The sequence below is a fragment of the Mycteria americana genome, chromosome 6 (assembly GCF_035582795.1).
Source record: "Mycteria americana isolate JAX WOST 10 ecotype Jacksonville Zoo and Gardens chromosome 6, USCA_MyAme_1.0, whole genome shotgun sequence".
In the NCBI taxonomy this organism is placed as follows: Eukaryota; Metazoa; Chordata; class Aves; order Ciconiiformes; family Ciconiidae; genus Mycteria; species Mycteria americana.
The window spans coordinates 22,015,262-22,040,032 of NC_134370.1; the positions used below are offsets into that span (position 1 = coordinate 22,015,262).

A 24,771-nucleotide genomic window follows, 5' to 3' on the forward strand; every position below is an offset into this window, starting at 1 on the left:
AAAACTTCTGTCCAGTGTGCAGCAGACAAACACTGGACTATCTCATCAGTATGGTGGAAAATAAGCAGCATATTGCAATGTCCTTTACTCTTAGCTGGGAAATGAGCGGTTTCTGATTATTCTCTATCTGAAAGGGAATAATAGCACATGAGGCTCAGAGACAGGCCACAAAAACATCAGACAACCTGAAAAAATACTATAGAAGAGAGATAAATGCTCACTTGAAGAATGTATCATAAGCTATCAAGAGCAAGCCCCTAAATGGATTTTAAAAGTAATGAAAGGCTAATTAGATGAGCTGCAGTAACAATAGACAGGATTGTTGCTTCCCCCCACACACACACCCCCAGAGCAGTATAAACTCATCTGGTTCTGAGACTAAGCAGAGCTCAAACCAAAGTAGGCAAGAGAAAAATGTCACATATGGCCAAGCTATAGAGAGAATTTGGCACTTTCTTTTAAAAACAGCTGGAATTGGCCCATGGAGAAACCAGAGGATAGACAAGCTGGTCTAACACAATGCAATTCATGTATGCTTGTGTCATTTTGTGAAGGACATTCCCCTTCTAGCTGTTAGCAGAACAGATCCTATCATCCACAATTGAAGTGTGCAGATTCTATCAGTAGCTAACAGTAACTCAAATACCCTAGTTGCTTTCTTCAGTATATCCAAAACCTGAAAACCACAGGCCAAACTCTACCCTCATCAGATCTATACACCTACTAAAGTCACACAGATCTTGCAAATGCACATCAGGGTAGAATTTGTGCTCCCTGTCTACACAATAACGTTGACAACAGGTCACATTTTGATACAGATCTAGGTTGATTTGACTTTGTAAAAGATATTTCAAAAATGGCAGAGCCTAGAACAGAACTCAGATATACTGATTTACAAGTCACATCCTCTTTGGCAGTCTATTGGTCAGTTGTTGATGATCACAAATTTCAGATGGAGTCTTAACTTCAAGTTCCTTTCAAAGCCAAGGAGACAGTGAGATAAAAGTTTTTTTACTCAGGCTCACAAATCTGATAAGAGAGCTGATTCAGCTAACATAAAGGAGTAAGAGTCCACCAAAGCTGCTAGAAACAGTAACTTCTTTTCTTTTAGCACGTAAGCTCTGATTTTTTTAGTGCTTAAAGATTCCTCATTCAATGAGGTGGTTGTTACTTCTGCATTTACATTGTACTGCACAGACACCAGCAAATCAAATACAAGCAAAGAAAACTCTGCGCAAAACAACAATTTTGTTCCCAACTCTTTGCAAATTAATACTGCATGTGCATTCATTTCACTATTTTATTTCCTCAAAAAAAGATTGACAAGGGCTAGGCTGAGTTTTCAAAACTTACAACCCACTCAGACTCTTGTAAACATTTTATATTTTTTTGCAAAGCATCTATTATAAATTATTGTAAACAGTGATTTCCTGTAAGAAATTAATGTAAACTCAAAAAGAAATGGATACAAGTGAATCACGTTCCCCTTCTTTACCCAACCTGCCCAGTTCCTTGGCGAGATCTGTCTGCACAGCTCTAATTATGAGAAGTCATGTGCCGGGATAAATGATGGCGTTCTCGGAAGTACTCGTGACAAATGGGACATGTTAGCTTCTCCTCTCGTCTCCTCTTGCACTGGGACTCAGTTGAGGAGTATTCTTTTTTGTGATGTGACCGCATGTGGAAGACTAAATCAGATGTCATGCGAAAGGACAGGTTGCATTTGGCACACCAGTTCTGGGCAGCCACTCCAAAGGACGTGAAGGTGGGGGGAAGAAGAGTCAAGGAAGAGGAGGAGGAGGAAGAAGTGGTGGTTGTGTTTTGTAACTGTCCTCCTGCTTGTTTGGGCCACGGTTCTGAGGTATATGGGAAAACATTGCTCCGAGTGATGCTTGTCTGCAGCATCTGAGCGTTACACAAATCACTGACAAAGAACTTGGAATTGAGAAGAGTGCTGCAGCACATTATGTCTGTGGTGGCAATGAAGCCAGACAGCTCCCCCAGGCTCTTTGATGACTCACTCATGCGATGAGAAGAATTTATTGTAGCTCTTTCTGTTAGACACTTACTGGGTTTGCTGAAAGCACTCTTCTGTTCTCCTCGGGCTCTGGTGGGCCACACAAAGGAGAATGCACTACCAGAAGAGTTCAGCAACACTTCCTTTGATACCTGCTCTTTACCGACTGGGACCGTGCCATCCTCCTGTTCTGGCTCCTTCGGTCTCTCATTCCTCAGCTTCTCCTTCATCCTCCTGACCTCAGTGAAAGCACTCTGCTTCTGCTCTAAAGCATCCTTCCTAGCTGACTGCCTCCCTGAACTAAGCTTCCAGAAAGAACCATCCCATGCATGTTCTCCCCCAACCTCTTCCTTGCCCCCACAGTTATGTTCCTCACTCAGATTATTGGTTTTCTCCAACAACACTGTTTTCCTGCTCCTGTTGTTCTCAGCCTCTTCAGGTTTTGCTCTCTTTTCTCCTGTGAGACCATGGACATCATCTTTACAAGCTGCCATTTTGACCTCTAGATCCCTTGCCAGGCTGTGGAAATTTGTGGTCTGCTCAGCTAAGTTGCTCTTTTCAGTCTTAGGGTTCTGGAAGTTTCTCCATAGCAGGGCGCTCTTCTCTGGGACACATAGGAAGCGGACATGGGAGAGATAGGAATGCTCACATTTAAAGACTCGGTCGCATTCTTGGCATCTCAACTCTGCAGAAACAGACAACAGATGATGAGTTTTGCAAAGTTAGAATCATGGATGGATGCAGATCCTGACCCTGTCATTGACATAAACAAAAAAACAGAAACATCTCTTGTGTCATACAAGATTACACATGGTAAAGCTAATGCCAGTGCAGAATCAGGCCCCTTGCTGCTATGGAAAACGGTTCACTCATATTTGCCTCCATGTACTACTTGCAGAAATGCTTTCATTAAGACTCTCAAGCCAAGTTTGTCTTGCGTAAAATGGCCAGTACACAATGGTCTAGATAAAACCATATGGACTTTATGACAATTTGAAGTCTGAACCCAGATTTGGGTCTACATTTCCTAAGTAAGTCACTGGCTTTAATACAGGCTGAATGTTAAATTCTATATAACCAAGTGTCATGGTTTAAACCCAGTCGGCCACTAAGAACCACACAGCTGCTCGCTCATCCTCCCCCGCCCCTCCCCTGGTGGGATTGGGGAGAGAATCAGGAAAAAAAGTAAAACTTATGGGTTGAGATAAAGACAGTTTAATAGGAGAGCAGAGGAAGAAATTAATAATAATAATAGTAATAATAATAATAATAGTAGTAATAATAGAACATACAAAACAAGTGATGCACAATGCAATTGCTCCCCACCCGCTGACCAATGCCCAGCCAGTCCCCAAGCAGTGATCGCTTCCCCTGGCCAACTCCCGCCAGTTTCTATACTGAGCATGACGTCATATGGTATGGAATAGCCCTTTGGCCAGTTGGGGTCATCTGTTCTGGCCGTGCCCCCTCCCAGCTTCTTTGTGCATCTCCAGCCTTCTCAGTTGGTAGAGCATGAGAAGCTGAAAAGTCCTTGATTTAGTATAAGCACTACTTAGCAACAACTAAAACGTCAGTGTGTTATCAACATTATTCTCATAGTAAATCCAAAACACAGCACTATATCAGCTACTAGGAAGAAAATTAACTCTATCCCAGCCAAAACCAGGACACCAAGTAATGATGTGTCTTAGACCTGGATTCAGAGATTTTGACATGAGCCTCTATTTTCTGTATATAATACCCTGGAAGTTTAATACCTTTCACAAATCATCTGACAATAACGCCTGAAGCCCCTACTCGTGCTCATTTGGCAAACTGCTATACGCCTCAAAGCACAGATGCCTGTGGCACAGAAAATAATGTTCAAAGTGAAACAATGCCAGTGATGGGCAGGAGGATTGGGGAACACGCGTTGGTATAATGCTGTTTCCTTCTGGCCTTCGCATGTACTGCATCTCTGGTTCATTGGGATGATTGATTGCCCATGAACAGACAGTACATAATTCAATGACTAAGACACGTATTGCACATCTTAACCTTTGGAAACAGTATCCATGCTATGTTATTTCACAACACACAGCCGTTTTTAAATGCAAATGATGCCAGACAACACCCGAGACCTGATATATGTAGGAAAGTTCATGCATTGGTTGGGTAGAACTACAAACCCCTAATTTGTAGGCTCAGCATAGCTTAGATCACTTCCAAAACTACAGAAACTGAACTTTTTGTAAGAAAATAAGGCTGCTGATTTGGATAGAACATTATTCCTGCTAGTTTAAAGTCTTGAGTCTAGATACAGTGTTTCTTGTGTAAGTAACACTTTGGCCTGGTAAATTCATAGGGCTGACAGTGTGTGTCTACACAGAAGCTAACAGAATACGCTGAAATCAGTTAAAACAATTTACTGGGCTCCTGCTATGATTGTGTCTATATTAATTTAATATTAATTTACAGGCAAGTACATTATCATATAAATTTACCAACTCATACCTTTACCAACCTACACCTTTACTAACCAAGCTGTATCAGCTGTGTTTAAATCAACCAAAGGGAATGTAGAAAGAGTTTTGTTCCAGTCTAATTAGATCAAAGTTTCGAGCAAATGACAGCTGGAGTCAACCTTGGCATGGAGCTGACAGTGATTTGCTTGGTCTCTCCATAATCCAGATTTTTATTTTTTCAACAATTGCCAACCCAATTTCTTTTAGAGCAATAAATTCCTAGCAATATCTCAGAATGAAAATCATGCCCTTTTCCTTACTCCCACTGTGTCCCAAGCTAAATAGGCAGACTGTGCTTTATACAGTACTGTTTGGGTTGTTTCGTATTTTTTACAGCCCTGCTCATTTACAAGATTAAAGCTGAACACTAGCCTATACCTGATTCCTCAATGAGCTAAAAAAGGCATATTTCCAATTGATATTTTGGGCTTTTAGGATTCCAAGGTAGTCAGGTGCATAGATATCCATTACACAGCTCAAAAATTTCAGCATTAATCCCTAGTGCACCATCCTCTGCTGGAAAGTAGCAATGAAAATGGCATTGAGAACTGTAAATTTGCTCTTGCTCTATGCCTCCAGCTCAATCCCCAAAGCAGAAGGTCTTTTCTTTTAGCTGACCAGCTGAGGATTTAGACAGGTTTTATTTCCTGTATTACAAGATCACCACATACTAAAGAAGTTGCAGGCTCACTTCAGTCCTCAGTGACCCCTGCAGTCAACAATTTAGTACTTACCATTCTGGGGACTTTGAGCTTTTATCTCATTGAAACCCAAGAGGCTGGAAAGCTCCTCATCATACCAGACAAGCAGCTCCTCATTTTTGTTGATTTTCCTGGTAGAGCGATAATATAACTGGCTGTTTTCTAAGTAAGCTTCCAAGTTCTGCTCCTTGCTATTGGCAGCTGCTTGTACAAGTCTCATCCAAGGCAGTCCTGTGGGACTGTGCACAGACGTAACGTCTACCTGTAAGGCAGGACACAAAAAAGGGAATTTTCAGGTCTTGCGACCCAAAATAGATTTCCATCAAATTCAAGAACAAAGCCTGTTTTCTGCCTCACACAGAGCCAGTATGCCAAAGCTGTGAGCCCAGTTCATACGCCAGTGTCACCAAGTCCAAAGTCATCACAGGGAGAAAGCTTCCCCAGTGTGAGTGCTGAGAGCTCTGGGAATACAGCTGAACGGGAGGGAGAAGGACACACCGGTGTTCACATGTGAGCTCTCATGGCAATGCCAGGTCTGGTATGTTGGTCAATCTCTAGCCCACTCACGGCAAGGATGATGTCCTCTGTCCGATGCAGGTTGTCCCATGGAACTGTGTCAGGTGTGGATCACAGAGGTATAGAAGGTGTGCTCCTCTGTAAGTAGGGGTCTCAATCCCACAGGAAAATGGGATATAAGCCAGGAGAGGTGCGAGTGCTGTGGCCTGGGGGGGTGAGATGTGCAGACCCCAGTGTGAGCCTGGAAATGAATGCACACTCTGGGCCGTTGCATGTGGAGTTTTTTGCTGACATAACAGGATATGGATCAGGAGGTGGAAGAATAATCTTGTTTTTTTGATTCAACACCCCAAGGAGACAACATCTGCATATATAACTGTTTGGCTAGATTACATAAAAATTAGATTTTAATAAATACAACTAAGAAGCACTTATATGATCTCTTTCCTTTTTCAGAAATAAAATTATATATTCCTATTCCTGCCTCTGATATATCAATTAAATTCATTTCAAGGTATCTAAACAGATAAAAACTCATCAGATGAATATTTTTCATTAAATTATTTCTGAGAGTTGCACGGGGTTGATTTACTTTCAGTATGTGTGCATTTGGAAATACCAAACAGATTAAGTTAAAAAATGTTGCTTAGGTTGCAAGGTCAGGCACTCAGAAGTTAAAAAAATAATATTAAGACTACTGCTCAAATTAAATTTCCCTTCTGTGTGTATATTACAGCATAGTCATCAGTCACATACACTCCTTTCTCCACAGGATTCCTGAGTCATTTAATCACAGGTTGACTGTGCTCTGGAAATGATATAACTATAAAACATTTGGCTTTGTCTTCTTCATTCAGTGTGTGGCTCCCATCTTAGTTACTTCATTGTATTTGCTCTGAATAGGGAATGATTTATTTCTTTATAGGTTTTTCCTTGGTGTTTACCACAGCAGATCTATGTCCTGTGCACTATTTGAAAGATGGGGAAGATTTTCATAGCTTGGAGGCTGAAACACAGGGCGATCAAGGGCAACATTTACACGCATAAAAAGCCTCAATTAATTTTTGAAGCACTAACTCATTGTTTAGAAAGGAAGAAGTTTGGAAATGAAAAATGTCTAATGACAAGTATGATCTAAATTTCACCCCAAGCAATGTATAGCTCTTTGTTTTCCACTAATTGCAGGGCAGCCATTCATTGGTGTTTGGTATCAGAAACAGTATTTTGGCTATTTCCTTCTGTGTTTTTAACTCTCTCTGACTATTACCTACCATGAAAAGTATGACCACATCAGTAGCTTGAACACAAGAATGAAACAGTAAAGCACCATTAGGATAAGAGTTAATTAGTATAAGGGAGAAAATAAATTAGCATGCCCTGTAACTGGTTCTCTCTAAACGCCATGGGAATTAACAATGATTGAGAAATACAAAAGTCTGACAGCGACACAAGCACACCCACCCACACACAGTGGTTGTAACTAATAGCTATGACAGAGGCTGTCATTTATTAGTTTCTGTGTTTCAGAAATACCAAGCATCCACCCGGCGCTCTAAGCAAAGTCAAAGGGAACACAGCTCCTCCAGGAACCAGGCCTCCAGGGAAAGAGCTGAAAGAATTTAAAGGTGGGGAGGAGTAAAGGACAGAACATAAGATCTGGGTGCTGTCAACTAGAAGCATGCTTTAGTTTTTCCATGTGTTTAGAGGCACTACAAACCCTGCAAGTCTACACTCTTCTGGAGATGGCAATCCTTCAGATGAATCTTTTGCACCCGTATATGAGGTAAAGGCTTCACAGCCCAACAGGCTCAATCACAGCTGGGCTATGGAGGCAATGTGGCTTCCTTGATAGAGGCTGGAGGACAAGGGAGAGAATGACTCTTCCTTGGAACCCACAAGAAGCTGTAAGGAGCAGAGGAACTCAGTGGGACAGACAGCTTTGTAAGGGGACAGTTTGCTTTGCTGGAGCAAATGATTGGCTGGAAAGAATCACCTGTGCTAATGGGTGCCAAGGCATTTTCTTTGCCCAAGCGTACAAATTGGCCCAAGGAGCTCAAATTAGGGTCTCCAAGAGGATGAGAGAAAAAACACAGAGCTCCCTTTTGGACTAAACATAAAAGCCCAAGATGAGGAAACCCCTGTTAGAAATAATATTCCCCAAAGTCTTGGAGGAGTGCTGCAGAACTATGATGAACATGAACCTCAACTGCGAAGAATCCACCTTGCCAAATCATTCCTGTGTGTATTCTGTTTGTACCATAGCCAGCATATCAAGACCCTTTCTTGTTTTCCACCTCAGTGCCATGATAACAACATAGTATCATGACTGAATTGTTAATTAATTGTCTACACACAGAGTTAGGAGTTTAACAATAGTTCCTGATTTCTGGAAGGTTTACTTTTGAGTAGCTAACAGGATATGGAACCACCAATTGCATCTGAAACAGCTACTTGCACAGAATTTGATGTACTTACTGCCAAAAGACAGAGATCTGAGCCAACTCAGGCATCTAGTTTCATGGCTGCATAACAATTACTTAGCTCAAATGTAGCAACACACTAAAGCCATCCCTCTGGAGGGCTCTTCCAATGCAGAAACCCTTTGAGGCTCTTTCTTGAGTCTACAGTCATTCCAAAACTCCCAGGAGAAATACAGAAATATTCCATAAATAAAGCCTTGTTTCAGGAGACATCTTTCTCCAAAGAGCTTACAGTTCTCCTGGAGTACTGATAACACTGTCCAAGCAAGCAAACTTGTGCCAGAGACTCAAAGAAATAGAAAAAACCTGAAGCCTCTTCTTCTCTTTCTTAATCTGTTTAAAGCAAAAGTGTCAAATAGGTATCTCCCAACAGCTGCATCTTCCATATTATGCATACTCCCTGCAATTTCTCTCCTCCAGAGCACAGAAATCTTAGGAGAACCTGGATGTCTCCCAGATCCATCCATGCCATAGCATGTGGGAAATTTGCTTGCCTCACATTGTAAAACACTACCTCCCTGTCTTCATCTAGACCAATGGTGACTGAAATGCACTCCAAGACCCAGAAAGCCAAGGTAAGAGGCCACCATGAGAAAAATGTGTTGTCCGAATGAAAATTTTATGATAAACAGTGGCTAGGGAACAAAAAAATTTGGGAGCTAGAGCTGGAGAGTTAACACTCCACCACAGTCGTGAGGTTTCCGATTTTCCCTACAGGACAATTCTTTTTGTTTCACAGACATATCTCTGTGGCTTCTCTACAGTGATTGAAAAGTGCAGCTGTAACACAGACAGACATATCTAAGGTAACTTTATGAGGTCCATGTACTAGTAGCAAGAAGTTGTGGCTGTCTGAAGATTGTGTGGACTAGTTGCCTGACTGATATCTTCTACAGCTCATACAGCCTGCACCGAGATCACTGCCATTGTGATTTTACTTTATGGATAACTGAGCAAACTGGGTTAATGCTTGCTCAGATCCATCAATAAATGCTGTGAATGTACCACCTGCATGAATCAGTGCAATGCCACAGTCCTCCCTCTCTGCTTTCACAGGGCTGTCACACCTCCTGATAAGCCTCCATTGTCCTTTGCAAGGATGAAACCTGAGCGTGGAGTTTCTAAACTATTCATCCCTCTTTCCTCCTGTTCCTGGTCAGTGCTGAAGCAGGTCATCAATTGTCAGCACAGAAGTGGGATTTTGTATTCTTCCTGCAAAAGAAACAGTTTTCACTGAGGTCCCTTCAGACTACAGCTCGTAAATCAGAAAAGCACTGGCTACTTCTCTCCTTTGAAGGAGCTGTTAGTTGTGCTGAACAAAACAAAAATCTACCCTTTGGCAAAGTTACCTTCTCAGGGATAGTGTAACCCTTTTTGATATGACTAATATTAAATGCTGATTTCTCCTACCTTAAATATATAATGGATGTTCCGCCTATCAGAACACTTGAGAGCAATAAAAGCTACAGTGTCCAGCAGGGTGTTCTGGAGCATGCACGGTCCAAAAACAACTTCTTCAGGAATGTCTTGTGTGGTATGAACAGTAGCCAGTATGTCCGGAAAATGGTGATGCATAAGTTTATTGTCACTTGTCCAAAGGAATTTAGGCAAAGATGTAAGTTCCATCATAAACCTGTAAAATAAACAAGAAATCGCATTTGGAATGGAGATGGAAATGGAAGGGGGCATCACTACTTAACAATATAAACACTTCCAGGAGCTGTAGGTGAATTGTAAGAGCATGCCAGGACATTGCTGGTTACAGAGTTTACTTTAACATCCAGTTCAGAAACTGGATTATTATAGCTTTATTAACATCCAGTTCAGAAAAAGAAAAATGACTTTGCACTAAACCAGGATCTTAGGTTTGTAAACAAGTGAGTTACTCTTTTCTGGAATAGGCAGACACTCCAAGAGTTCAACTCCTGCTACACTGCTACTCTCTACAGCCAGGAATAAGAAGCTTTGGGAACAGTAAGCAAAATTTTCAGTGAGTGGAACTCAGCATATTCTTGTTCCACATATTCTCAGATATCCTTCTTATTTATTAGTAGTAGTTTGTAGAAGTGTGAAGAAAGGTAGAGAAGGAGAACAACAACAAAAAAGGCAAGCACTTTTTGAAATGCATTTTGAAAAAGCTGTGCTTTTTGATTTGGAAGTGCAACATCAGTCTAGTTTCTGGTTAAGCCGGTACAAAACCAGGAATAACTTGAGTCCCAAGTCTATCCAATGTGAATGCACAAAATCTGTGGAGACTGACAAAAAGATTATTTTCATCCCATCTCAAAATATAAGTGAGATCTTACTTATCTGCTGTTGTTGGGAAGATTGAATCAGATTGTGACTCTTTGTATGGTGATACTCTAGGCATAATGTTAGTAGAGATTGCTGTCTTTAGAGGATGAATTTTCCTGCCCTGGATGTAGAATACTACATTTTTCAGAGCAGAGGTGATCTCTGCAATATGAGCCACAATCTGAGTACTCTGTATACAGTCAGGAGGCAGGTTTGAGTTATTTGTCATTCTAAGCTTCCCTAGGTTTTTAATAAAGATATTGCCATATCCAGCTCCCAGCTGGAGGTCATGGAAAAACCCTCATTTACGCCATCAAGAGCTGGATCAGGTCCATTAGGCAGGGAAAATTAAAGAGAACAGCAACAAGCCCTGAAGAGGCCTTAGCCTAATAAATACTGAGATGGAAGGGCTGAAGATCCTGTCTAATCTTTCTCACTCTCTGCCAACAGAATTGATTTGTTACTCACTGACTCATGACTTAAACTGAAGTGATATAAAGTGCTCAGGAGAGTTGCACTGATTTAACTAAATCAGTTTCTAAATCAGTATAGTTAATTCAGTATAATTTTTTCCTGGTAGGCAAGGTCCAAGGCCCAACCTTGAAAATATTAAAATACATGGTTACATATGCAATAAGTAGTAACCATCTGAAGGATGAAGGCCTAAACCAGACAATCAAGATAAAGAGTGGGACGTAAAGGGGTAAACAAAAGGTCAGATGGTTTGCCAGAGTTTAGTTGCTAAGAGGAGGATAGACTAGGTCTCTGCTGCGTGTTAATGATGAGTTTCATTGCCTGGTTTCCCAATAATCTCCTAAAGTTATTATTGGTGTGAGAACAAAATGTTGGGAAATATGTGTACATTTGTACAATATATAGGATCTACCTAATGACATACAAAATATTCATATGTATGTGTGTGTTTCCATTTAAACTATACTGATTTTTAATAAACGGAAACAGTCAAGGCACATTTATTTTAAATAATACCAAAAATAAAAGTTCCAAACCATCAGAAAATGAATTTTAGATCTAAGGTGCTTAAAAGTCTCTCTAAATAAGAAAAAGTTTAGAAATAAATTATAACCTGAGGCAGTTCCTTTTCTAAAGAATTCACATTCAGGAAATTCCTAATCTCTTCTGACATTATTTTACTTATCCACTTACGACCCTGGAAGGCAACTTCTCTTACTAAGATTTCCCTTCCTGTGAAATTCATCTGAATTTCCCCATGTAAAGTAGGAGAGTGCTGTTCCTTGGCACACTGCTGTCACGCCAGAGGAAACAGATATCCAGGGCCCTCAAAGCTGAGTTTTCAATGGGGAAGGATGCTGCATTTGAGCCCACGCACTTCTCCTAGGAACGGGGTGGGTGCTACCTGTGTGCTGTCAGTCTCTTCCTCCAGAAATCGCACTTAAAGCACAGATACAAGGGTCTGAAGAAGCTACACTCCCTTCCAGCTAGCTACTGCTGCCTGCTACTTTTCACCGTCTCAGCAGCTTTTCAAAGAGCTACCGTAAACCCAACCCTAACAGGAACCATTTCTCCAAAGACTGAAAATGTGTGGATACCAAGAATAAGTGTAAGAATTACGTGTAACAGCTCCACCTAGTGATTTCTGCCGTAACATACGTCCCAAAGAAAGATTCACAAAGGGGCAGGACATGCTTTAGCGCTCTTTTTGTTACCTGCAAGATGTATCTGCAACCATCAGCTCCCAGAGCACACCCGCTGCCCACACCTCCGACCCAGACAGCTCTTCTGAGCTCCTTGGTGAAAGCGCCAACAGCTCCCAGCAATGTGTGTGCTGCTTGCTGTGCTGCCTACGCCCCTGACCCAAATCCTGAATACAGAAGGGCTTCCACACGCCCAAAGGGAAGGGCAGGAACTAATCCCCTGGAGTCTCTGCCTGTACGCACTGTCACACAGGCCTGCCTGCAGCCTAATCCTCCCTTCTGGGGAGGGGAAAGGAAGCCATCACTCCTCATTAGAAGCACTGCCCTATGGCAAAGGTATCTGGCCATGGGGCAAATAAATCAATATTTATTCTCCAGCAAATAAATCAATATGTGCACATCTTCTCTTCCATTTAATTCACCCAGACTGATGGGATATGGGAAATGCAGGTTAATAAGGAATATCACGTATTTTCTAGCTGATCTTTCCTCTATCCAAACTCAAGCATCCCTCAAACTCAATATGCCATGACAGTTTGCTTGTTTCTAAGCGACTTGTGAATTAGTCAAAGATCTGTGATGGGCAAAAAAATCCCGCAAACCTACATGCATAAATGCCAAAGTCTCAAAGTGCTGCCTTGGCAGCTGTGGTCACACTCAACTCTTGCACAGAAGGGTCAACTTCATGAAAAGTTATGAAAAGGAAGTGCTGTGTGTACACAGCAAATGGGCTTGTTACGGTCAGCCTTGCGCCAAAAGCTATCGGCATGGCAAGACCAATCTCTTCAAATAATTTGTCAAATGCACCATCTAGTGTAACATCTCAGCATAACACAGTGTCCCAAGACAAAGCGACAGCAGGACATCCCCGAGTCCCTGGTGTTGTTAGCCTGTTGCATCACCGCAGCTTCTGAGCACCCTGTCAGGCATGAATCGCTTCTCTCATGAGTGGGTCATTCTCTCTGCCACCCTCTCTGCCACCCTGCCACAAACAGGAGGTTAGGTGCCTCCAAAGGTACTGGGTTTTATAGGGTCTGGTCAGGGTTATGTCAGGTAGGAAGTGTAATTTAAATGCACAGCATTCTCTTTTTGAAACAGAGAAGGTAGGCTGAAGATGTGCTGCTAGTACTCGGAGTGGAGAATGGTGATACTCTGCGACATCTTTAAAAGAAAAAGGGTGAATCTTTTTTCCACAGTCTCCAAATAGCATGAGAAAGCTCTTCCCTCTGCATGGGCAAGCTTTCAGCTTGTGTTACAGAGGCAAGTTCATCAGCTGAGGGTAACAGCAAGCAAGCATGACTGTACTGCTTTCAAAAGTGAGCTGCTACCTCTGCAAAGGGATGTGCTGCATCCTGTGGGATTTCCAACCTGGGCCAGCACTCACTCAGAGGTCTCCATTGCAAAGTGCAGATTCATCCACAGGACAGTACTGGAACAAGTCCTGCCTCCTGCACAGATGAGGAGTGGTAGGGGGTTCTCTGGTAGCCACAGCCCTTATCTTGGAGAACTGAAATACTCACTCCTCAAAAGTAAAGACTGAGTCTTGAAATATGACTTGAGAGGAGAGAGAGAAATTGAACTGATTTACTTTCTGAATGCTCTGGTGGAGCAAAGGAAACACAACAGAGGAGCTGAAGGGAGATAAAAGGACCACGGACAACAGGAGTAAGAGGTGAAGAAGAGTAAAGTATCTATAAAAGCTTTACAGGGATCACTGCAATATTATGGCTGGATTTTGCAACTCAGCAGCTGCAGCATAAAAGAGGGTACCCACACACCCGCAGACAACCTAGGCAATGTGTTTCTACATTGCAGACTTCTTAAAATCACTTTTTAACAGTTGTTGCAGTTAAAGAAACTTATCAGGCTGCATGACACTTTTTAAGAAAGTTTACTAACATAGATTTTACCTTTGTCCCATGAGTTTGAGGACGGTAGTGTCTGGAAAATGCACATGGAGGTGCCATTTCAGCAAAGCTCAGGAAGTTTAGCAGTATCCCAAGCCTAAATCTGCACAGGAGTGCTCTTCCCCTAGTAAGTCCAGTAAAATACTCATTAGCACTTTACAGGAGTAAATCTCAACAGAGCATGGGCATGAGATTGCCCAGGGCCCTAATCAGCTCTGCTCTTTTCAGTCCTGCCACCACGCATTGCAAATCCAGAGATAACCAAGGAATGACTGTGTGCAAGGTCAGGTCCGACTGCTGCCAGATGGGCGTCTGCTGGATTCTCCAGGGCATCACCAGGTGTGGGACTACACTATGGCAGCATGCAGTGCAGAAGGGTTGCTGCCTAACAGTCAATGCAACCTCATAGCTTGAGAGCACCAGCAGATAGCTTAGCATTGCTGAAATATAGCAGCACCGCCTGCAGCGCTCAAAACAGATGACAGAAATGAGCTAGAACAAAGTAAGATCATGTGTAAGTAGGCCAGAATATAAATCTGAAATACCTCTCAATTGGGATGGAAGTTTGATTTGGATCTAGACTAACCTCTACATGTTTTTCATTTGGTTATAATCTAAAGCCAAAACTTCAGCCACAACCAAGAATGCCTGTTTTTTGCAAAACTTTCCTCAGTTTTCAGAAAATTCAGAAACTCAGGAAATCTGAATGGGAATTCTACACCAACCCATGAGCCCAGTACTTGAGCTCTTGTCTAATTCTAAATCTGGTCTCAATGCAAATCTCACATCTTTGCCAACAGTCTTCATAGTCTAAGGGAAGTCATACTTATTAAGAATCTACAAATGGAGTCATAATGAGAAATGGAGAAGGTATATTAGAATGCCTGCCATTTTTCTTCGATGGGCTGAAGTAGGTGAATTGCTCACATTCTTCATACTGAGCAAAGGACAGAGAAAATGATCATAACAGAGAATTCTCCAAGAATTCACCTAACCGATTACTCTTGTCTTATGTTACTGATTTCCACATTTTGGCTACCTCCTTCAAGGAACAATAATTCTGCTGTACTCTCATTTCTTACAGATCTGCTAGCTGTCATAGATCTGACTAATTCACTCCTTTTCTAAAATATAGCAAAGTTTACTTTGCCTCCACAGAGGCTCTGTCATAAGCCTCTTTGCGAAGGTCATATCTTCAGCTCTGTATCATGCAGGCAATGATATGCTTGCCTCAAACTGCCAATGCTGGGAGTGCCATTGCCTCCTAGAGACATGATCCCCCTCATGCAACATAATCCTGCTGTTCTTGCTCTTGTCCTGCATAAGCAGTTCCTGTCCCTCTGGGCTCACCCCCCCCCCACGTCTCTGAAAGGGTGAAATGAAATGAATATTTATAGTGCTTTAGTAGCACATTAGAGTCAGATCACCTGTTAGATGATGGGTACTCTCCATATTCTATCTGTCACAGATGCGAATTCTTCATATGGATGAGTTTAGGGACTTGCTGTTTCATGGACTCTTCATCCCCCAGAGAGTATCTGATACACATATACCATGTCCCTGAGTGATGGATTTTGCATCTTGATTTCTGAGAAGTGTGACAGATCTGTCAAACAACAAGTACCTATGGGCAGGCAACTCCCTATGGATTATGCAATTGTGGATGTTGCATCAAAAAGCACATGAAATAGATGGTGCTCACAGCAACTGCTCCCAGCCTGCTTGCTTCCAGAAGCAGCACACAAATTGCTAGTCATCTTTGTTTTCCTGAATGCTCTTCCAAGCTGGAACCCTGCAGATAGCCTTCTCCTCCTCTCTCCCCATTTCCTAGCACTTGCGTATCATCCCATTAATTAACTAGGGTTACAACTTCTGCCTTCCTGAAAAGTTTTTACATAGCTCCCTCATCTCATGAAAAAAATGGGTTTCTAGAGAGAGGAGGTGAGAGAAGGGCATAGGAACAGTTCTGAGCTGAATTTCAGATCCCTGATTTTCTACTACACGGCCTTCAGATGTCACTGCAAGATCTTCTAAGAAACGTCTGGAAATGCCCAAATGTAGAAAGGCCAACTTGAGCAAGGACTCGCCTGCCTCCTATTTTCATAGGACTTGGCCTGATTCTCCTTGCCATGGTGACAATGTTGAACATGGCATCACTTGATGTTTCTTGGTGGTCATAAAAGCACTGGTAGCTTTGCTTAATATTACGATCAACTTTGCAAGTGTTGAAAGAAACAAATGAATCACCTTTGCAAGAGGGGAAACTTTTCAGCCAGAACTTAGTTAGCTAGTTCAGCTCTTCACAATCATAAATGGAAGGGGATAATAAAAATAGTTTCTCTTAAATTACTTTCATAAAAACCAATCCAATTGCTGCTACTATTCACCTTCACATTCCATTTTAACTGTGGTTTAATTTGCATATTGTGATATCACTTTCAAAGCAATTATCCTAGTTGGAAAAAAAACAGCACAGAAGTTACTCATAAAAACTAATGAAAGTATTTGATCCTGGAAAGCATCATCCCACAGTGTCCCCAACCATTGTTACATCTACTCCAGACTTTCTCCAGAGCAGGGATTAATGTAAACAGGATATTTGCCATGTCAACAAAAGTGAAAGAAAAAAAAAAAAAAGAAATATTAAATACTGGAACCATCATTTCCTCCACCTTCTAACTTAATCCTCTCTACTCAAAAGTGTGACGGTGTTTTCCCTGAAGCACATAACCTGTGACTTTGTGCCAATGCATTCCTGTGGCCGCTGCCAAAACTGCCTTTGATTTCAATAGGAGGTCTGTTGGTCTGAGGAATCCATGATCAGACATGCAGTGTCATGCACAATAAACTACAGATATTAAAGGAATTGAGCTGATGCAGACAGAGTGCTTCTGTCTGCAGCATTTATTATTCTCTGTTGTTATAAGGAACTGAGGATTCTTAACACATGAAGGGAATTCCAAGGGAATCAGAGATGGAAAAGTGAGAAAATCCACTTCTTGGGTTTTATGCATTTGCTTTCCTTCTGTGCAAGGTTTTCTTCTCTCTTTATTCAAGTTGTGAACTGCAAAGGAGAAGAATCAAAACTAAAAATGAAGGAAACTGGCAGGAAATCAAAGAAAGGAATGGAGAATTCTTGTTTTAAAAGATAAAATAAGTAATTCCAGAACCCACAAAATAAATCCTGAAACAAACTGCAACCTGTTTCCTAAATCTATTAACTTACAAGCTGAGAAGGTCCTTTTAAAGCATGAAAAGTCCAAACAAGCTGTTTCCTTCAGTTCACTTCTGCCGCAAGATAGAGCTTCTGTGCTTCAGCTTGGGCACAGGTCTGGGAGATGTTTCCTTTTGGGCATGAAGTGGTCCTTCATACCTTCACTGCTGAAAAGCCCACATACATGAAGAAAATTGTACAAGTGCACCTGGAGAGGACAGGCAGATATAGCCATGTGCTGCCATTCCCAGCCTGTTTGGGATGAACAAAAGCCAGCTGTGGGTTTGCTGCTTCTCAGACAGACATTATATCCCAAGCAGAGTACACAAAAGTCTTGGATTACCTTGTAAAGGGAAGAGTTGCTGATGATTTTATGATAGACAACTTTCTGAAGTCATGTGTGACTTATTTCTGAGTCTCAAGTTTAGCATCCTGCCCATCTTTGAGAAACGGCCCATAGACAGTATGCCTTGAATTCCTGAGCTCTGAGGATGCTCTTTTGTCCTCCCAGTTTCATGGGTGGGCTCCACCCAATTTCAATCCAGGGCTACAACTGGGGCATACTGTGAGTACCTCTCTTCTCAGTTCCTCACAGCCCTTGATGTGCTGCTGCTCTGAACATATTCCCTGTACTCCTGGTAGGACTCAGTTCCTGCAGCTTGCCTGAGCTACACATCTAGGAAGAAGTAGAAGGAAATACAACTGTGCATCAAGGAGGAATTTGCTGACTGAAGAGATAACTGAATCTAGAGAGACTGGAATGAAATTGGGATTGAAATAGCCTGAGGCATGAAAATGGTTTTCCCTTGGCATTTCAGGCATCCCCAGCTTCCTTTTATCACACCTTCCTGTAGAGCAGCTGCACAACTCTGGCCTGACAAGCCCCTAAAAACAGTGAGTAGAAACAGGGAAACTCACTACCTAGCATCCCCTGAAAAGATCATGAGGCAGGTCAGAGTGAAGAGCCTGGTGTCTGCTTTGAGCTTCCAGAAGCTGGCCCCTTCTGGAGTGTGAGCTCAATCTGGAGGTTTTATTGTGAATCAGAGACCTCCAAGCTTATGGGGTGCTCACAATTTTGTTGCTGTATTGTCCTGATATCTTCAAGTGGCAGTTCTCCAGTTCTTACTATTTCAAGGCTCTGTGGTCTTCAGACTGTCTTCCATCACCTGAAATCCACAGTACATGCAATGTAAGCTGACAGCTCTTGATGAACCATCATTATGTCTTGGCTGGATACCCAGCCTAGTGAATCATAAAGCTGCCAAATCTTTTTATTATGAACAATCTCTCAAACTTCAGTGGGAATAATGAAGAAGACAGAGCTAAAATCCCTGCTTAGAAATGAGTAAATACCTCAAGCTCCACATTTGCCTTAGCAAGTCTTGTGAAATATGGAAGCCATTTGGAAGTGCAGATTAAAAGAAAAGCTTCCAAGTTTCTTCCTATTTTCTCTGAGAATAGGGAAAGCTGAAGTGGGATCTCTCCTGATGCATGGTAGCTGCCCCACAGGGATGCAGAGCTGCCTCTCCAAAGTAGATGCAGATTGAATCACTTCTCCAAGGATGCAATTTCCACTCTTTACCTGAAGCCCAGGAACAAAATGCTTGAGATTGAGCATCAGATCTAGCCTGATGAGAAAATAACTGAGATTTGAACAAGGCCCAGGAGAGTCATGTACACTACCCTCACTGACTTTCAAATGGCAGCTCAGCACCAAACTTTTCTATGTTCTTAGGAAATTTCCACACTGAACCCCCATTTCTACTGCCACTATCTTCCGTGGCAGGAAACAAGGTAGGCAGGAGAGGAATGGACTATCCCACATAGCAGGAAAGCCTGGTTAATACTGATTTGCTGGGATGTGTGATGCAGCAGTATCTGCATAGCTCCATGTGAAGCCTTCTTTGATTTAGCAGACCTTGTAGTAAACTGGAGGTTTTCAATCTGGTGGAAAATGAGAGACAGAGTCACTGAGGTCTCTGTTCCACACCTCCCAGTGCTTGAATACAAGAAATGCAGTGCAGGCACTGGGAGGGCTCTTGATGTTTCAAGCTGGACAATGAGCAATAGTAATACCATGCTGCTCTAATTAGAAAGGATGAAGTGTCTTTATTTGCTGCTATCCCAGTGGTTCAGACAGACTGGGTCTAGGGGTTTGGCTCCAAGATGCACAAAATGTCAATACTCCTTTCCAGTTGGGTTGGCCACAGAGGCAGAATTAGTGCTTCTGTCTGGCACCGCATCTGATCTAATGGACCCTGGTGGATGGTACTGGCTTGTACAAGTCATTCATAAGTCAGACAATCCACCTGTGGATAAAGAGGAGCTGGCTGCAGCTCTGTAGTCTGCTGGCTTTCAAAGACTTAATTTTTGTGTGCAGGGCACTGTACTGAAGGGCTGACTCTTCACTAGACTACTGCTGTTCTGTCTAATGGAAGCATTACCTTTATCCACCATTTTGCTCTTGTGGTTTCAAAGCCTCAGACCTAAAAAACAGGGTTCCTGTAGGATAAAGGGAGTATGTTTTAACTCTTCAGCCAGGTTTGAGGATTATCAAACTGTTAATGTTATGAATTAACATCATTTCAGCTGCATAGTACATGCACTACACTGTATGGATATATTTCAGTTCAGAACACATAGTATTTCATATTCCAGACCTGAATTGTGCTAGTGGTCACCTCAGAGGCTAGGTCTGGTTTCTGCTCCCGCTGCTCTGGCATTGTTCACCATTCAGCAATACACATAATGCCCCAAAATGTCACAGGAGTTTTGAATTTTACAGGGCACAACCAGGCAGGGAGAGAAAGCAGATGTAAAAATGCCTCTACTTTTCTCACACACAAAAAAAGCATACAACAAAAACGCATTTTAAAGCAACAAAGTTATTCCATGGGAGGGGGAACAGAGAAGGCAACTATTGATCTGTCAACATAGTGTAAGAACGTTACTTGTCATACATATGCGTGTATCCACTTTCAGCAAAATCCTTGTTTGATTGATGTTAATAGGAGCCCCAGCCATGGCACTTTGTGCTAACACATTTGTTCTCACACAGGTTTGTGCGTTTGTTCCTTTACTCAGGCATCCATGCAGACGAAACTACCATTCCCTACGTGTAGCCACAGAAAAACGAGAAACAACCAACCAACCAACCAACCAACACAACCCAAACACAACCAGACTGAACCGAAATTTGTAACCTGTGAAAGCAGGCACAAATCATTTTTCCTCTCTCTTCATGCAGTTCAAATTCACATCTCCTTTTCACAAATTAAAAGTAATTACGTTATCTTATTGATGTTCAAGATATATAAGGTATGTTCTTGTTTAACAGTCCTGCTACTTACTTTTGGTAGCTCCCAATTTAAAAAAATGTTATGTCTGTTCAAACATTTCTTTCTGACAGGAAACTAATATATTGGTGTGTAAGTATATACATATATATACACACGTACACATATACATACACGCATGCATTCACAACTATACGTATAGCTATACATACAGCTATATAACCTTTTGCAATTTTACATGTTCATCATCTGTATTTGAAGAGAAATGTTTTAAGACGAAGAGCAGTCACTTTCACATGGTTAATACTGGAGATTTCTTCAACAGTACTAAGTAACATCAACTTACATTAATCTTATTTACATTAATGCTAAACTTACTACATAATGTCAACTCCAATAACAGCAAGTAACTGAGCTGAAGAACACTATGAAATTGTGGGGAACAACATAAACAACTTATTTTACACTGCAATGAAGCAAAGAAACCTTTTAATGGAAAGTGAATTTTGTAAATTAAAATAGGCCTGACCTAAAATAATTTGTTTCCCCAAAAAATACTTTGTTCTTTGACCTGGTGTTTATTAAGAGCATTTGCAAGTAACATATGACTGTGCTGTAGGAAAATTATATTAACTGATTCACAGCATTACAGACATGGAAATATCCACATATAACATACTAGGATTTAGCCAAGTAATTTCTTCTGCAAAATCTTCCGTACAATCTATAATTCTTTACATAGAATTTATTTTTGTACTTCCTCATCTGGTTATATTATGTTCCGGTAATAGAAGCTAAAATAATATTTTGATTTCACATTAATATTTCTATGGGTATAAAGCCATTTTATCTATAAGATGATATCTCTATAGAGTTCTATAAGGCAGCTCTACTTTGCTTTGAAATACTGGAAGATGCTTAAATACTGAATAAATTTGCTTTCTCAAAGCGCAGCTTATGCTTTGGTGTAGTTTTACACATTAAAAGAAATAACTCTTAAATTTAATCTCCCAATTTTCCTATTGCCTAAATAAATCCTTCCCTCTAGTACCAATTATATTTAATAAATGGTAACAAGAGCTGTCAAGCACTAAATTTTGCATTTTTAAAAGCCAAAAATAAGGGATAGCTCCTGAGCAGTAATTTATTATTAAATTCGAATATCATGCATGAATGCAACTGCTTTTTATTTAAGAGCAACTATATTAAAAATATAAAACTATTTCAAAATCATGTCTTCCATCAAGTTTTTATTGACATTTCTTCCACCTAGTACCTGCTGGACCACAGAATGAAGTTATTTAAATGCTTCGAACATTTCTAGTGGACTGAATTCCTACAGAAACCTTTTCACGGAAGGATTTGCAAATGTAAAGATCAGTGTGACATTTTAAAGCAACAACAATAGCAGTTTCTAACTTACTTAACCAGTAGGAAATGTCTACCAAGGAACATGGATATCCTTGTATTAGATACAAAAAGAGAATAACGATGTGAGGTATTCCAAAGAAAGTTCATCAATGTCTTAAAAGCAATGAGACCCTCAGCAAGTACCTAGAGCCGCCACGATGCTCTGATCACCTGTCGAAGCTGGAAGGTTGAGGAGCGCTGTAACCAACAAAAAGGGCAACTGATGCTCGAGAGGTCTCGGCTGGCGAGGAGGAGCCGGCAGGGAGGAAAAGGGGAACCACCGTCGGGGTTGCCGAGGGGAGGCCGCCTCCCCCCCGCCCTGAGCCGCCTCCGCATCGCCCCCGGCAGCCCGGGGACGGTACCCGCCGCCCGGGGGACTCTCCTCGGGGCCCCTCGCCGCCGCAGCGAAGCGGGCTGTGACAAGGTCGGGGTTAAGCACTAGTCACCAAGGGGCACCCCGCGCCCTCGCCTGCTCCCCGGCAAACCCCCCCGGGCCAGCCCGGCCCCGGGCGCGGCAGGTCCCGGCTCTGCGGCAGCGCCCGGGCTGCTCGGGGACCCCCTCGGGCCGCCCCTCCGCCCCCGCCGCCCGCCCCCGGCGCGCACCGGCCGCCGGCACGGCCCGAAACGCCGCGGCTCCTCGCCGCCGCCCTTACCGGCTCCGGGAGGGCAGCGAGCGCTCGGCGGCCGCGCAGCCCGGGCGGGAGGGACGGCGCGGCGCTGCCCGCTCTGCCGTGCGCTGCCCGCGCTCTGCCGGCGGCCGGGCCGCCCCGCACCGCCCCGCCGGGCCCCCCCGCCGGGCCCGCCCCCCGCGCCACCGCGGCCCCCCCTGCCCCTGCCCCGGCCCCGCTCACCTAGGGGGCCCGCTGCGGCCTCCCCGCGGGCAGGGGCCCTCCGGCACCGGGGTCCCCGCCGTGCCCCCTTTTCCCGGCGCGCAGGGCGCAGCCCTCTCCCGGGACCGCGCTACGGCCGCGTCCCCGCAGAGCCCTCGCCCCACCGCCGGGGCCGCCCGGCCCCCCAAGAGCCGCGCCGGCAGCCCCCCGCCGCCGCACCGCCCCGGCACGGCGGCATCCTCCTCCCCCGCGACGGCTCCCCGCCCAGAGCAGACCCGGGGAAACGCCTACCGCCGCGCCTGTCCCCCGGGCCCCGCCGGCACCGAGTCGTCGGCCTCCCCCGGGACCCGCTGCCACCCCCGCCCGCGGGGGCCGCGGGGGGCGCGGGGGGCGCGGAGCCCTTCCCGAGGCGGAAGCCATCCCGTGAGCGGCTGCGAACCGCAGCGGGGGGGGCTCAGAAGGTGGACGGGATTCCCCCTTGTAACGGTACTTCAAGAAGAGGAGTTTCTTTGGAAGTTGGGGAAAAAAAAACCCAAAAACCAAACAACCACCTCCAAAGCCTTCTTGCCAGTTGTCCTTTAGAGCACGACAACACTTTCGAACACACGGCTATTCTGGGAGCTGCAGGTACTGACAAGGATGGCTCAAAATGAAAATTACTGCTTCTTAGAAAGTACTCGCAGGACACAAAACTAGGAATTTGTCTGAGGTATGAAACGATTTGTGGCACAGCTGGTATCTAAAATAAAACCATCAAACGTCTTGTCATAATCAAATATTCCCTAAATCTGGACTAGCGACATTGCTTTTGAAAGATGTCGTTCCACATAAATGCCTTTAACGCCTGGTAGAAAATTCTTATGAACATGTTGACAAATGAAATAACCCGGGTTATTTGATTAGTGTCCGTGTAATCTGAATATTGGCTTGTATTGGGAAAAGAAACGTCAACCCTTTAATGCTTTTGAAAGGACGGATTTTCGCTGCAATTAAAGAGTAATCTTATACCAATATAGAATCACGCTCTACGTGTTCTGTGCTACAGGGATTAAAGCGGATGAAGTCAAGAGTTTGTGTTTTCTTTTAAAATTCAGCTCAGGCAGAACGAAGAAGGTGACAGAGCATGACGGGGGTTTGGTAGCTGACCCCGCTCTGGGCAGACCTGCATCTGCCACCCTCTCCGGGACGGGTTTCCGTGCCGGCGGCACCCCTTAATGCTTCTTTGGGAGCACTTTCTGATTTGGGGTGCAGCTGTCAGGAAACCGAGATGAAAAAAACCCCACTGCACTTCGTATCACAAGAGTTTATATTTTTGCAGCCTTTATGCAAATAGCTACGGGAGGCGTAGGGAGGGATAATTAGACGTTGTCACCTGCCTTACGGAGCTTGAATCCCTGTGATACAGTGCGCCGAGGTAACCTGTGTCCCAGGGTAAGATCCGCATCATACGGTCAGCTTAGCTGATGATGGTTTGGTTTTCCTTCGAGCAATACGCGACCAAATGAGCCCGGGCGCCCGGGTCACCGGCTGCGGCCCCAGCCCGGCCCACCTCCCCGCTCCCTTCCCTTGGACAAAAGCACCAACCCCCCACACCTCGCTCCGGTTTCGGACCTGTCAGGACTGCCCGGTACCTGTGACAGCCACTGGCGGGGCTTGCAGGTCGGAAAACCTGTTTTGTGGCAGAGAGGAGGCTGCGGCGCCGGGAGGCGGCTCTGCAGAGGCAGCCCGCAGCCCCTCGCCGTGCCCGGCCTCCTCGCAGGGGCCGGAGGAGCGGGGAAGGGCGCTAGCCCCGCAGGCCCGCTATGTTTCCGGCTGAGCTCTAACGGTGGCAGTCGCTAGCCAGCGGTAACCGCGGTGGTATCATTGCTTTCGCTAAAACATGCCCCTCTCGCCGGGACCGCATACCCTTTGGGGACGGCAGGTCA

General features: G+C 43.7%; 1 protein-coding gene across 11 annotated transcripts; it reads right to left on the reverse strand.

The window, feature by feature from the left end:
• Positions 1-23,075, reverse strand: ZNF488 (zinc finger protein 488). 11 transcript variants are annotated; one of them, XM_075504950.1, is made up of 6 exons: positions 22,868-23,075; positions 22,161-22,214; positions 19,755-19,812; positions 9,629-9,851; positions 5,256-5,484; positions 1-2,702 (listed from the first exon to the last, which is right to left on the reverse strand). In XM_075504950.1, exons 4-6 carry the CDS (start codon positions 9,845-9,847, stop codon positions 1,537-1,539), a joined length of 1,614 nt encoding a protein of 537 aa, XP_075361065.1. In that variant the 5' UTR covers positions 9,848-9,851; positions 19,755-19,812; positions 22,161-22,214; positions 22,868-23,075; the 3' UTR covers positions 1-1,536. The 11 variants fall into 11 exon arrangements, with proteins under 11 accessions (XP_075361065.1, XP_075361069.1, XP_075361067.1 ...); XM_075504954.1 differs by lacking the exon at positions 22,868-23,075 and adding an exon at positions 22,670-22,768; XM_075504952.1 differs by lacking the exon at positions 19,755-19,812 and having other exon boundaries at positions 22,161-22,196.
• Between the last annotated feature and the right edge of the window lie 1,696 nt (positions 23,076-24,771).